The 13701-nt window shown below is 38.1% G+C and overlaps 1 protein-coding gene across 6 annotated transcripts in view; it reads left to right on the plus strand.

The window, feature by feature from the left end:
* Positions 1–11730, plus strand: part of FBXW11 (F-box and WD repeat domain containing 11) — a 99656-nt gene extending 87926 nt beyond the window's left edge. For all 6 annotated transcript variants that reach the window (XM_026668546.2, XM_026668544.2, XM_026668545.2 and 3 more), the window contains 8 exons: positions 2459–2596; positions 3124–3242; positions 4008–4257; positions 5558–5676; positions 6878–6988; positions 7094–7172; positions 7623–7811; positions 9330–11730. In XM_026668546.2, the coding sequence (XP_026524331.2) occupies positions 2459–2596; positions 3124–3242; positions 4008–4257; positions 5558–5676; positions 6878–6988; positions 7094–7172; positions 7623–7784 (978 nt within the window). In that variant the 3' untranslated portion in view covers positions 7785–7811; positions 9330–11730. The remainder of the gene's footprint in view (positions 1–2458; positions 2597–3123; positions 3243–4007; positions 4258–5557; positions 5677–6877; positions 6989–7093; positions 7173–7622; positions 7812–9329) is intronic.
* The last annotated feature ends 1971 nt before the right edge of the window (positions 11731–13701 follow it).

The following is a 13701-nucleotide window of genomic DNA, read 5'->3' on the forward strand; positions in this document are numbered from 1 at the left end:
AAATAGAACCCCGTACTGCTGGTCATCCATGTATCTACCCACTGGACTATTTTTTAAAAAAAAAAAATTCAGATGTTTTTTCTCTTTGTATTTTCATATATATTTATTCCTGCCAAAGTCTTTGCAGCTATAATATTTCTGTGGATTGTGGCTATATTCCCAGTATGTTGGCAACTGTTAACAGTGAAAAGGATTTTAGAAATTCTCAAAAATATGAAACTTTTTCCCACAGTAGCAGTGCCACATTGCTGTTTGTCTGAAATCACATATACCCAGAGAATGGAATGGTGCACCTGCCTGGACTTTATTCTTAGCACTTTGGTTTAGGGAGGAATAACACATTCCTGTTGCTTTGATCTTCAATCCACACATGGAAAGCAAATTCTCTCTAAACATTTTGATAGAATTTATTTGACTAGGATTAATGAACAGCCTCTTATATGCCACACCTCAAGAATTAGTGACCTTCCAAAATATTTGGATCGCTTCAGCTATTGGCCACATGACTACTGTGATGATGTGATAAACAGGAATTCTAATTAATTAAAAATTAAATAATTAGGGCCTTTCAGCTTAATCCTGGAAGACCCATCTAATGTATGTGACACTAATAGATAGGGATTTAATCAGTTTTAAATGTTGGGGATGAGGAGAAGCAAATTAAATGAGGTTTCCCAAACTCATGGTTTTTTTTTTTTATTTTAAGAGTATAACTCATGTAAAAGTTCTGTTTAGTGTACTGTGAAAGTTCTGTTTAGTGTACACATCCTGTACATTAAGGAAGAAAACACCAAGCTAGTATGGCCAACAGTCAGGCATGATAGTAGTTGAAATTCTTCACAAAAAAAACGCCACATTCCTCAACTCTGCTTTACAGATTTACCGTATGTATGCTTAATCTGCAGTTGTGAGCAATGATTATAAATGAGGAAAATAGTTAGTGAAGGTAGTGTTTGAAATGACAAATAATGTTAATCTGCCACAGTAACAGATGAGGTGTGCCTAAGAATGGGGGGGGGAACAGTTTTTACAGGTAGTCCTCAACTTACAACAGTTCACTTTGTGACCAAAGTTACAATGGCAATTTAAAAAGTGACTTATGACCATTTTTCACACGTACGACCTTTGCGGCATCCCCATGGTCACGTGGTCAAAATTCAGAGGCCTGGCAAGCGCTTCATATTTATGACCGTTGCTCTTTTCCCAAGGTCATGCGATCCCCTATTGCGACCTCCCGACAAGCAAAGTCAAACGGGGGGAAGCCAGATGCACTGAACAGCCGTGTTGCTAACTTATCGGCTGCACTGATTCACTTAACAACTGTGGCAGGAAAGGTTTTGTAAAATGGGATAAAACTCACTTAACAACAGAAACGTTGAGCTCAATTGTGGGTAGTAAGCGGAGGACCACCTGTATTTTAAAAACCAAGTCAGATTGTCATGTTCTCCTAACCTTTTTTAGATCAGCCACGATCAGGCAAAAACAAAATCTAGATAGCTTGGTTGTGGCTGGGTTTCACATGAATTGTTCAGGGGAGTCGAGTAAGACTAGTATGTACCCCTTACTTTCTCCCTGGAGCAGCTTCCAGCTCAGCACGACCAGCTCAGCCCTGGCTCCCCGTCTTTTCCCTGCCTTTCCTCCCTTCCGCTGATGTTGCAGCACAACAGGGTTGCTGACCACTTGCTCCCACCCCCAGTATCTTATTTCCTTTACCACCTAAGGTCTTGGTTTTTTCTCTGTAGTCATCGTCAAAATAATTGTGCCTGAATCAAAACTGCTCCATTTCATTCCATGAGTGGAATTTAAATCGTGTTTGACATGAGTCATCCAAAATCATCCGTTCCGTGCGGAGAAAATTTTGTGTCATCAAACATATCATTTGGTTCAAAAATGAGTGCTGAACTCTCTATAGAGAAATGCCATAGCCAAGGTTGGTTGTTCCCTCTATTCTGTTTTAAGTAAGAGCAAAAAAATTTAAAACCTCTAAACTGAATAAAATAAATGTTAAAGCAAATATTTTATATAAAAAAAATAAATCATGGAAAGCATCTGCATATCAGCATTAAACACCTGGTAATAAGCATCTATGCCCTTCTAAATAGTTCTGTTTTGAAGACTTCGTCTAAAATTTGGAAGTGAAGGCACAGGTGTCAAGCACTCTAAAGCTTCATAGGATGATGCCAGTACTTCGAATTGTACCAGGAAACCTACAAATGCAAAGGTTATCTCTTGAGTAGCGCGTCCCATATTAATGTGTGAGCTGCTCTATATTGTTCCAAAAGCAGCTTTCGAAGAAGCCACTTTAGAGGATTTTAACAAGAAGGAGGCAGGAATGAATCCGGTAGCTGTGGCCACAACTGAGGCGCACGCCGGCTGGCAGAGGCTTGCTTAAAATTCCATTGTGATGACATTTCGGTGCTATCTGTGTATCACCCAAACATTTTCTGCTCTCTTGCAGACAATAGAATCTAACTGGCGATGTGGAAGGCACAACTTGCAAAGAATTCAGTGCCGCTCTGAGAATAGTAAAGGTGTTTACTGTTTACAGTATGACGATGAGAAGATTATAAGTGGCCTAAGGGATAACTCCATTAAGGTAAAGGGATTTCTTGACATTAGCAGGGACAAGAGAGGTAGATCATTTTTCATCATTTTATCTAGTCTGCTATCCTATTGCAGAATCTACCTGTATTCCTCCAAAAATATATGAAGCAGAGGACTAATTAAAAAAAATAATTGAAATATTCAGCGTCCACCCACCCACCCCAAACTGGGAGGGGTTTAAATTAGTGGAGACATGGCAATAGAGGGAGATGTGTTCTATTTAAACATCTTTTTATAAGCCTAAAAGCTTAAATTCAGAGTAATTATTCAGTTAAATGCCAGACTGTGGCACGGAGGCATCTAATTATATGTTTTTTTTAAATCTTTGCTCAAGTATTTTTTTTTTATGCCTTTCCAAACTTGCACAAATACCAGGGCGGTTGGGGGGCGGATGGGGGAGGGACCGACGGACAGAAAAGTCTGTGTCCTGCCCTGGAAGAATAACTGCAATCCTTCTCACACCAACTCAGCATTTAAATAATTCCTTTTTTTTCTCTCTTTTTTTTTGTTATGTGGTAGATATGGGATAAAACCGGATTGGAATGTTTGAAAGTATTAACAGGACATACTGGCTCCGTTCTTTGTCTGCAGTATGATGAAAGAGTAATTGTAACTGGATCGTCTGACTCTACTGTCAGGTGAGCATTTTATAGTCAAAAATACAACAGAAAGAGGAATGGAATAAAGAAAAGGCAGGATTGCCTTTTCATATTTAAGAAACACTCTAACCCTCTAACCCTAACCTCTATTTATAGACTTTGTTTAAAAATTCTAAATACAGCCTGTAATTATGAATTAAACTGTTTTAAGTATTAAAAAAGAAAAACTTTAATATTTTATTTCAGTTAATTTAGCTTCCTTCGTTACTGTTGTAGGCACAAATGGATCTATCCTGCCCTACGTAAAACTGACTTGTGCCACGGTCAATCATAAAAACAAAATTATACAAGGAATGGCTTTTCTGTTAAATTACAACTGTTTCACTGAATATCTGAGCGTGAAAGTGGAAGTAATGTTGATGTACGAGAAGTTTGTTTCCAATGCCAGTAGCATCCGATTTCATAGATCAATTTTGTATAACTGTGTACATCAGGGGTCCCCAACCCCTGGGCCTGGACCACCACTGGTCTGTGGTGCACCAGAAACCAGGCCACAAAAATGGGCAAAGCCCCATCTGGATGCAGGCAGCGCACGAAGCCACACCTCCTCCCAGTCCACAGAAAAAACTTTTCCCTGCAGAACTGGTCCCTGGTGTCCAAAAGGTTGTGGGGCCGCTGGTGTACATCATTCAGTATTTCATTCCTAATCATAGCTCTCTTGAGAATTAGTATAGCCTAAAAGAGAGAAAAATTCCCCAATAACTTTCAGCTTCATAACATTTGACCCAAGTTTTCTTTCCTCAGAGTCTGGGATGTGAACACAGGCGAAGTCTTGAACACTTTAATTCATCATAATGAAGCAGTGCTTCACTTGCGGTTTAGTAATGGTTTAATGGTGACCTGCTCAAAGGACCGCTCTATTGCTGTTTGGGACATGGCTTCAGCAACTGACATCACTTTGCGCCGAGTATTAGTTGGCCATCGAGCTGCTGTTAATGTTGTGGACTTTGATGATAAATATATTGTATCAGCTTCTGGAGATAGGACCATTAAAGTAAGTTGGCGATAGGTTTCTAAAGAAGTGATGAATCTGTTTAGCACACGTCTAACTTCTGAAATCTCTGTAAATTAATTTCTATAGCTATTTCAATTACTTTTGCTTTTAAAATATTATCCAGATTTTTAAATTCATTTTTATGGCTTGTTACTTCTATCATACTGTTTTCATAATGTCCTTGGAGGATACTTTGCTTGGTATATAATATTTCTAACTTACTAAATAAGATACATTTGTATTGGTTAATTTGTTTGAGGAGCATGGTGGCTCATTGGTTAGGACACTGGGCTGACAGTTGACAGGCTCATTGTTCAAGACTACAGGATGGAGTGAGCTCCCATCGCCTTTCCAGCTCCTGCCAACCCAGCAGTTCAAAAATGGGTGACTGCAAGTAGATAGACGGGTATCACTTGGGTGGGCAACTTAACAGGGACATAAAAGGAGCCCACAACTGGGTGTCTCCTGGGCAACAGTGATGTCACTGTTTTCAATCCAGAAGCACTTCTGTGCTACCGACACAAATGCAATTGTCATCATAATAGTAGTAGTTAATTTGTGATTATAATTTTAAAAAAATAATATTCTGTTTTAGCCACAGTTCAGTTGATTAACGATCACTGCAAATGAGTCTTTCCAAACTATGGGTGGTATTATATTGTGCAGTCAAGATTCATTGCTTCTCCAAATGATAGCCCCTAAAAAGCTTGAAGATGAGGAGATGGCTGTGGTGTAAACTCTCAAAAGACAATAAATGCTTCACGTTGTTATGCAAACATACATATTTTCACCACCAAACATGCTTTGAAAACCTTCCAAACCAACAAAATATTGGGTATGGTGGTGAAGAGAATGGGTATCATGGAGTTGGTGATGAAGAACATTAAGGTTCTGTTTCCCCAATAGGACAACATATATAGGTGCAATAAATCATTAGGTCCAATCCAGAGCTGTCATGAATGGATTTTAATGCTGATATTTGGGAAGGTATATTTAGCAGATTGAGGGCATATGCTGTGAGGAAGACTAGGGAAAAAACTGCTATTCAAAAATACTCTTCTTCGTTTAATGCAGGATATTGTCCAATGCTGTTTTGCAATTGACACTGTTTTCTCTTGATGTAACAAAAATGCACTTGTGAGTTATATATACTGAGGAAAGTTTTTCAGCATTGAGAATTGGATTTATAGAATGAAAATTTCATCAGGATTCATTTTAAGCTCTCCAAATTTTTTGACCCATGGCTTTTCATCCTTAAATAACAGAATATCCAAATTGCCTCACTCTTTATTTTCCACAGGTCTGGAGTACAAGCACATGTGAATTTGTTCGCACTCTTAATGGGCACAAAAGGGGTATTGCCTGCCTCCAGTATAGGGATCGACTTGTTGTGAGTGGATCATCAGACAATACCATTAGGTAGGTAGTAAAATTTCTTCCATTTGGACAGTGTAAGTGGGAGATGTTCTGATGCATAAGAGAAGCCTTACTTTTGTACATGCTAAATATCTGAGAGTTGGGGGGAAAGCCATGTGGAAAGTAGGAAAAAAGAAAAGAAAAAATAGCGATATTTTTAGAGAAGTATCGATAGTATCCAATTCATTCTTTGTTGTTAGGACTTCTGACAACAGGACAGAGAAATTCCTGTTCCATGACACTCCCACATAATATCCCTCATGGCTATTTACCTCAGATATCTGGAGACAAATCAGGATCAGATTTGTGGGTCTGCACAGTGGGAGTGGGAGGAGATTTTGAAGAGCAGATTTATCTTTGTGTGATGTTGGATTTCAGACATTTTATAGCGTTATGCCAATACTGAATTCAGATTAATCTATATACAAATAAATGCAACTTTCTTTGTTACATTTCAATGTTTCCCAAATTTTGCAATTCTTCTAAGTAGAAAAAAAAATGAAGAGAAGTCTTGAGAGAAATGGAAAAGGCTGTTCTCTGGGGTTGTTGTTGTTGTTTGGGGGGGGGGGGTAGGGGGTATTAACCATCATTCCTTCATATTTCTAAGCCCAATTCCTCCAGATGCTCTTTACTCACTTCCAGGATAATTCCCGCATGCTTCCCTAGATGTCCTCCCTTACGCTATTATAGGTCCTTTGCTGTCTTATTCAAAACTCTTAGGTGATCTTATTGGTTTGTCGGCAGAGAAGGGAAGCTTGGTGGAAAGGATGTGCAAAAACAATGCACTTGAAACAAGCCAGTATGTTGATACCGAAGCAACATCGTTGATTAAATACTAAAACATAGAAGTAAAAAATACAGCTTTTCAGAATAAGTTGATGCCTACCAAATTAATCAGTTGATTCTGATATTATGCTATGTTTGAAGGGAAAAACTGGGATTGTATTGAATTGAATTAAATTGAATTGAATTTGTCCACTGCAGGTTTTTTCCCCTCAGACTTTTAGTATAAGTGGGGCTTTGTGAACTACATTTGCTGTTTGCTGGTAGCTTGTTTATCTTGATTAAGTGGCAGTTAGCCTTGTAGCTGTTTAGCTGTAGCTGTAGCGAGTGAACTCTTCTCTACAAGAGATAAGTAAACACTTCATATATGTCCACTCTGTTTTTTAAAACAAACTGTATTGTGTTTTTTCCCCCCTCCCAGACTTTGGGATATTGAATGTGGAGCGTGTTTAAGAGTGCTAGAAGGACATGAAGAGTTGGTTAGATGTATACGATTTGATAACAAAAGGATTGTAAGTGGAGCCTATGATGGGTATGTGTTTCAAAGCTTTTTTCTAGGCTGTTGTTTGGTTTTGTGTTTGCGACTGTATCTATGTGTAAGAAAGGCGGCTTATCAATTTTTCTTTTAATTTTGTAGCAAAATCAAAGTTTGGGATCTGCAAGCTGCTCTTGATCCTCGAGCTCCAGCAAGTACGCTGTGCTTACGTACATTGGTGGTACGTAGATTTTGATAAAACCTTTCGTTTACAGTTATATAACTATAGGGTGTATTTATGTACTGGATGTTTAGTTATAAAAGTACCGGATATAAGTGGAAATTCTGAGCCTTTTGAAACTGCTGTGGTAAGAGCCTGAGAGGGTTGGGGGGGGTAGGATATCCCGATATCCATGCCTATGAACATAATGTCCTAAGATGTTATTGTTATGGAAAGTTACTCCAGGCATTCTGTCTTCCAAATTGTATCCTTTGCTTAAGGATATTTTTATTTATTTTTATTGACGTATTTTTATGTCATCGTCTCTTTATATATACTTTTTCTATGAAGTAAACTATTACATTGCAGCAAGTAGGATTGGCCCCCCAAAATAAACTTTGAGCTACTCCCAAGAGTAATGTTTAACTTGAGTATCTGCCCTATTAACTATAAACCCCTGCATGTTTTCAGGAACATTCTGGACGTGTCTTTAGACTCCAATTTGATGAATTTCAAATTATTAGTAGTTCCCACGATGACACCATTTTGATTTGGGATTTTTTAAATGTGCCTCCCAATGCACAAAATGAGACCCGCTCTCCATCCAGAACATATACCTACATCTCCAGATAACACTCTGCAAATTGACGGTTCTCCAAGGTAAGCATTCATCTTCCTCTTTTCGTTTGCTGCAATTTCCATTTTTGATTATGGCCCTTGCGGTCCCAAAGAATTGTGAATTCACTTCTCAAAAGAAAAGAAAAAAAAAAGATGTGAATTGTTCTATTATTGTAAAACCAATAATTGGCAAGGGTTTTTTTTGTGTGTGTGTGTGTGTATGTATTAGGATGTTCCAGGTTTGTACCATGATGTCTATCTTAATTTACCGGCATCAAAATATTTCTGAAGAAAGGCACTCAAGGGATGCCATTTTACATGCACAAAGTAAAGCAAATTGAAACTCCCCAGATATTTTAGGAGTACTATTCCTAGCAATCCATTCAGTGTAAACAATAATCAAGCATTATAGAAATGGTGATCCAGTACATCTTATTACCTACTTAGACCATAATTAATTTTGAAGGATTATAGTGTTTTTGTAGTTCTAAATATATCTGGAGTGCAAACATCCAAATTACTACTAGGTGGCAGCAAAGAATTGACATTTTCCACCATGTAGTGCTTTTTGCAGCCTAGATAGATCAGGCTAAGATAATCTAATGCTTGAATTATTTAATCACAATTAAATTGTTCATAAAAACCTGTGTTATTATTAAGAAAATGGCAAGAGTATTTATTAGCTAGATGTAAGAATTCAAATTCTTTTAATTGAAGGGATGTTCAGAATAGTGAATATGTTTCGGTTGTCTTATTCTTCTTCCTCTGTTCCAGCTACTTCACTCTTTGGTATTGCCTTCATTGTCAGAAGGATGCACTGATAATATACCATTACTCTTACAGCCAGGCATTATAAACTAGTAAAATAACACATCATATAAAATAATAATAAATAGTACCAATGATCAAGGGACAGTTTTATACACTGTGCTAGTTCCTTGTGTTTCTACATGAGTGAAGAAGATATTTAAGGTAAAAACCTCTTAGCAGTCTAATACAGAAGATTTCTACTGGCATGATGTGGGCAGGGCTGACTTTCCTCCTCCATGCTCAGAGTAGAAAATCTTGGTAGAGAAAATAATTCTTTATTTGTATGGAACTCTTATGTCTCCGATTACCTATTAGATGTAACACAACCCTGGTATGATCAAACATCCACCAATAATGAACTTATTTTCCCAACTTAAACAGTAACTTTCTTACGAGACACTTTATTCTGTTTGATCCGAGTCTTTTTGTGTTGGACCTGGCATCCTACAGCAGCTAATAAATTTCAATCAAAATTTACGGGAATCGAACAGTCTTATTTATTATAAGTGGACAGATCAGCAGAGTAAGCCAAATTTAATTTAAAATCATTGTCTTTAAATGGTGGTATCTCCAGTGGGTGCATCATAGAGACCTCTAGTACAGGTGGTCCTTCTGACTCAATTCAACTACAAAATCTGATGACCTCTGTCCTCCATTGTTATTAGATCTCTACTTTATAGTCTTCTATCTCCCAATAAAACATAATTGTTTTAACTTGATTTTAAACCCGTGATTTTTTTGTTGTTGTAGGATTCCACAGTCTTTGAACTACTGGACATTTGGCTATCACACATCTGAAGACAATAGCCACAGCTAAAGTTGGAAGTGGTTTTAGGTGCTGTGTAGATGTAAAAGCGGCACAATTCTTTATCTCAATGTAACTTTTTCCAGTCCTCCTCCACTCTTAAGGAATTGACTAGGAATTCACTGAGTTTGGCCTCTCCCTCACCACAGTGCAAGATCCAAAGTTTCATGAGTAAATTGCCCATATACACTGAACTTACGGCTTGTTTTTCCAGGAGTAAATCAGATGTCAAGGGATGGACTTGACCTAATTTATATTTGCTTTGCACTTTTTGTCTGACTCTGAAGAAGAAAAACATTCTCAGTGAAACGTGGGTGCCAAACGCATAACCCAGAATGTACAGAGCTTTGCTTTCAAAATCGCCTCATCCTGCAGCTTTTACATTTCACGATTAATGCGGATCCTGCTGTGTTTGCTCAGAGTCTCAGTTGGACTGGTAGAAATACTTTGGAATGGTTCAGTAACCTTTTGGACAATAATTTACTTATTTCTGCACCTGTAATTTGCTTTAATTTAAAGATTGTAAATTGGGCTAGATTATCAAAACTAGATGTACAGCATTGTCTTTTCTTTTTCTCTGAACTACAAACTGTCTTTCTCTTCCTCCTAATGTTTGGTATAGTCAGATCCTTCCTATGTGCTTGCCTCATTCTTTCCAATACTGTACCTGTATAAGCATGTAGATATAATGTACATAAAACATTGTAACCTCCAAGGGCTGGGAATCGGGGCCTTCTGATGCTGTATACAGATGCCAAGGTAGATGCTTTTAAGTACCCAGGCATTCTTACTACTGGCGCCATATGGAGTTGGGATGTGTTAGAAACATTTTTATGTGAAAGGGAAAACATTGGCATTCATTAGGATTTTCTTCTTCCTTTTTAATTGGGAGGGCATATCTTAATGTTGACTTCTAAATGTAAGAAGCATTTTTTTATTTTTTAAAAAAAAAGTTCAAAATTTCTTTCACTATTCCACAATGCAATATTTGCAAATCATCTTGAAACCACTGTCTAAAAGTTGAAGAGACATCAACCTTTTTAAATATCTGTTTGAATTGTCCATGATTTCCAGGCCAGTATGCTGAATTGGAGGATGGATTGCTATTCCACTGAGACCTTAGAGGAGATGAATTGGTGTACCTTTCCATTTATTTGGAGTAACCTAAGCAGTAAATGGCATCGTGGGTTTTTTTTTTTTCTAAGTATGACTGGCCGTGGCTATTGATTCCTGATTACAAAAACATACTCATTCGAAATTATTGTCTCCATGTTTTAAAATTATTGCTCAGCAACATTGTTCAATAGCTTCTCTTAATGTTCTTTAGAAGATATTAATAAATAAAAATACTGGTTTGGTCCAGGAGTAACTGTTGGCATGGATGTGGGTGATATCATGTGGTATTCTGTCTGATTTCCTTTTGCTGCCACTACTGTGACCCTCTCTTACTTCTCCCACCCCCCCTTCCTTTTTTTCTTTTCTGTTTTCCTTGTTTTGGTTGAGGGGGTCAAGGAATGTTAATAACCAATATAAATGACCAATGAATGAATTTTGCTGATTTAGTGGAACAGCTTAGGGTTGGCTATTTCACTTGCACACCACCTAAGTTTGTCTGTCGAATAAAAAAACGAGAGCACATGCCGGATGTGAGAAAGATACAACTTGAGCTGCTTCTGGTTTCCACCCTTCACCTCCCAGTCAACTCTGTTGAGCCTCCTAAGTTCTTCTTCCGAACACCACCTATTATTACATGGATCTGATCCAATCTGCCAATGGCTTAAGAGGACACTTTTCCATATCAGATGTCGAGATGGGCCACAGTTTTACAGAAACGGTTCCCTCCCCCTCCCCCCCCCAAATCCCCATGTCACCTTATAGCTGCAACAGGAAAGACTTGATACTGCAGCCCTGAAAATAAAAAAGGTATTTACGGACAGCCACCCATTTTTAATGCATGTGTAAGATGAAATTCATGTTTTTCCATGGGAAATGATGGTATTTGAAGATGCAGCCGAAACTACTTTTGATTGTGCTTGGTGTAACGTAGCCGTGGAATTTGTAACTGACACCCGAGGAGTTTGACTCCTGGGATGAATGATAGTACCGGCTGTACTCTGGACTTCATTTTGCTAATCATTACTGAACAGCTGTATGTAACTGCTAGATTAATGTTTCAAAGCACTGGGATAGTCTTATTCTAACTTGTAATTATGTTTGCCAGTTACCTGTTTGGAAAGTTTGTGTATGAACAGCTTATCGGACAACTGTTGAAATGTACAGATATTGTTCATGATATAAGGCTTTGTACTGTGGAATGTGCTTAATAAAAAAAAACCTCTAAATTTACATCTTTCTATACATGTAACCAATGCTATTCAACATATTTGTAAAGGACTTACATAAGAGGTTTCCAAACATAGTTACCAAATTTACAAATGACTTATAGTTTTGGGAACAGCAGATACTCATATGGAAAAAAAAAAAACTGGACGTCTTGGTAATCCCCAAATTGAACAAAAGCCAACAGTGTAAATGAAGCCAAAAAAATTTTTTAAGCAATCCTAGGCTGCATCAAGAAAAGTTTTCTTCTTCATTAGACCATATCTAGAATATAGGGTTTCAGTTCTGGGCACAGATTTAGAGAGGAGATTAACAAACAAGCACGTCCAGGGAAAAACAAGATAATGAGCTTACCAGGAAAAAGCTGTGAGAAGTGATTGGATGCATTAAGGATGTTTAGCCTGGAGAAGACTGTAGGGAGGTGTGACAACTATCTTCAAGTACAGTGGTACCTTGGTGCTCAATTGCTTTGAAACATTGAATTTGGTACTTGATGCATTTCGACGTGAGATTTTTGTCCCGGTCCTCATTGTTTTGTACTTATTGGGCCTCCCAGAACCAATGAACAATGAGTACGGAGGTACTATTGTATCTGAAGAGCTGCTATGTAGAATTCTGGGCAGAATTGGTTCAGAATCAATTAAAAATAATTTTAAATTGGTTTTGGTAGGGCCACAACGAAAAAATTCTAACAGTTGTTCAACAAAGGCTGGATTGCTATTTGTTAATGGACAGCAGCACTGGAGAGCGGGATGAACTTGAGTGATATCTGGTCCCTTCTGATCTTTACTTTCTATAGTTAATATGATACTGCTACATTTCCTCATTATCAAATTTCGATAATGAAATTGATAAGAATAGAGAGGTGTGGCATATTTAATGCAACTTATCAATACCAGGGCTATTCCCAGCTCTTCCGCAGAAGCATATGGAAGCCTCTTCTGGGGGGACTGTGGGACTTGTAAGGCAGAATTATTTTGTGGTTGGATTCAATAAGAAAGGGGAATTGGAGAAAACCAGGCAACAGGTTGCGCTGTAACGAAAATGGAGACTAAATTCAGATCAGCACCATACGGCAACCAGCTATTATGTGAAAGGCAAGTACGGTAAGTACTTTTTAGGTATTACATCATGTTCCAGCTAGCCCCTAGTGGAGAGCTAGTGGTTCTGTATATTGCTGAACCGCAATGTTTAACCTTGTTGTTTGGTCATACTGGATGCAAGCTACAGGTGAGTTGATCTGAGAGGGTCTCAGATTCTATATCCCTCCAACATCTGGGAGCATTTTTACTAAGCAACTGGAGGATTGTTGTAGGATTTGCATTGAAATCTCCACTCATTCCATTATTTAACCTATTGGATGATCATGGATTTTAGTATCTGGAGGTGAAGGAAAACAACAAATCAGTTTTCTCCCGAGGGTACATTATTCTACAAATAATCTTCTCCCAACCCTTGAGCATCACTTTCCAGAGTGACCCTTGGTTGTTTTACAAAAAACCCTTCTCTGCATTTCCTCCCATGCTGCCCAAACTCTTAAATGATGCTGTGAGCAGGATTGTACATAGCATGCCAACAGATCACCCCCTTACGCTTGTGCAAAATAATGAACGGTGTTGGCAATTTTATTTTTAAAAAATATTGATGGCAAATAAAGACTGCCATCTTCACAGCAATTATATGACACTCCCCAAGTATCCTTACATGATTATTGGCAGGAGGTGGGGGGAATCAGGAGAGATAAAAGGAGCAAATTAAGAGGTCTAAATATAAGAGTTTGTGGACAACTATCCAGGATTTTTTTTAAAAAAAACACCACCAGCTTTCTTTTCATTTTCATTCCTCCCAGCCCCCCCATGCCTCTTCTTCCACGACAAAGCAGCAGCCCTGAAAATAACTTTCCATTTCAATTCGCTTATGCCAGGACTCCTGCTGCTTGGCTGTTTCTTGGGGTGTTTCCCCTCCATCTGCATAAAC

This window comes from Notechis scutatus, chromosome 1, assembly GCF_049901735.1.
Source record: "Notechis scutatus isolate UNSWTSFEM ecotype Mainland chromosome 1, rNotScu1.2, whole genome shotgun sequence".
In the NCBI taxonomy this organism is placed as follows: Eukaryota; Metazoa; Chordata; class Lepidosauria; order Squamata; family Elapidae; genus Notechis; species Notechis scutatus.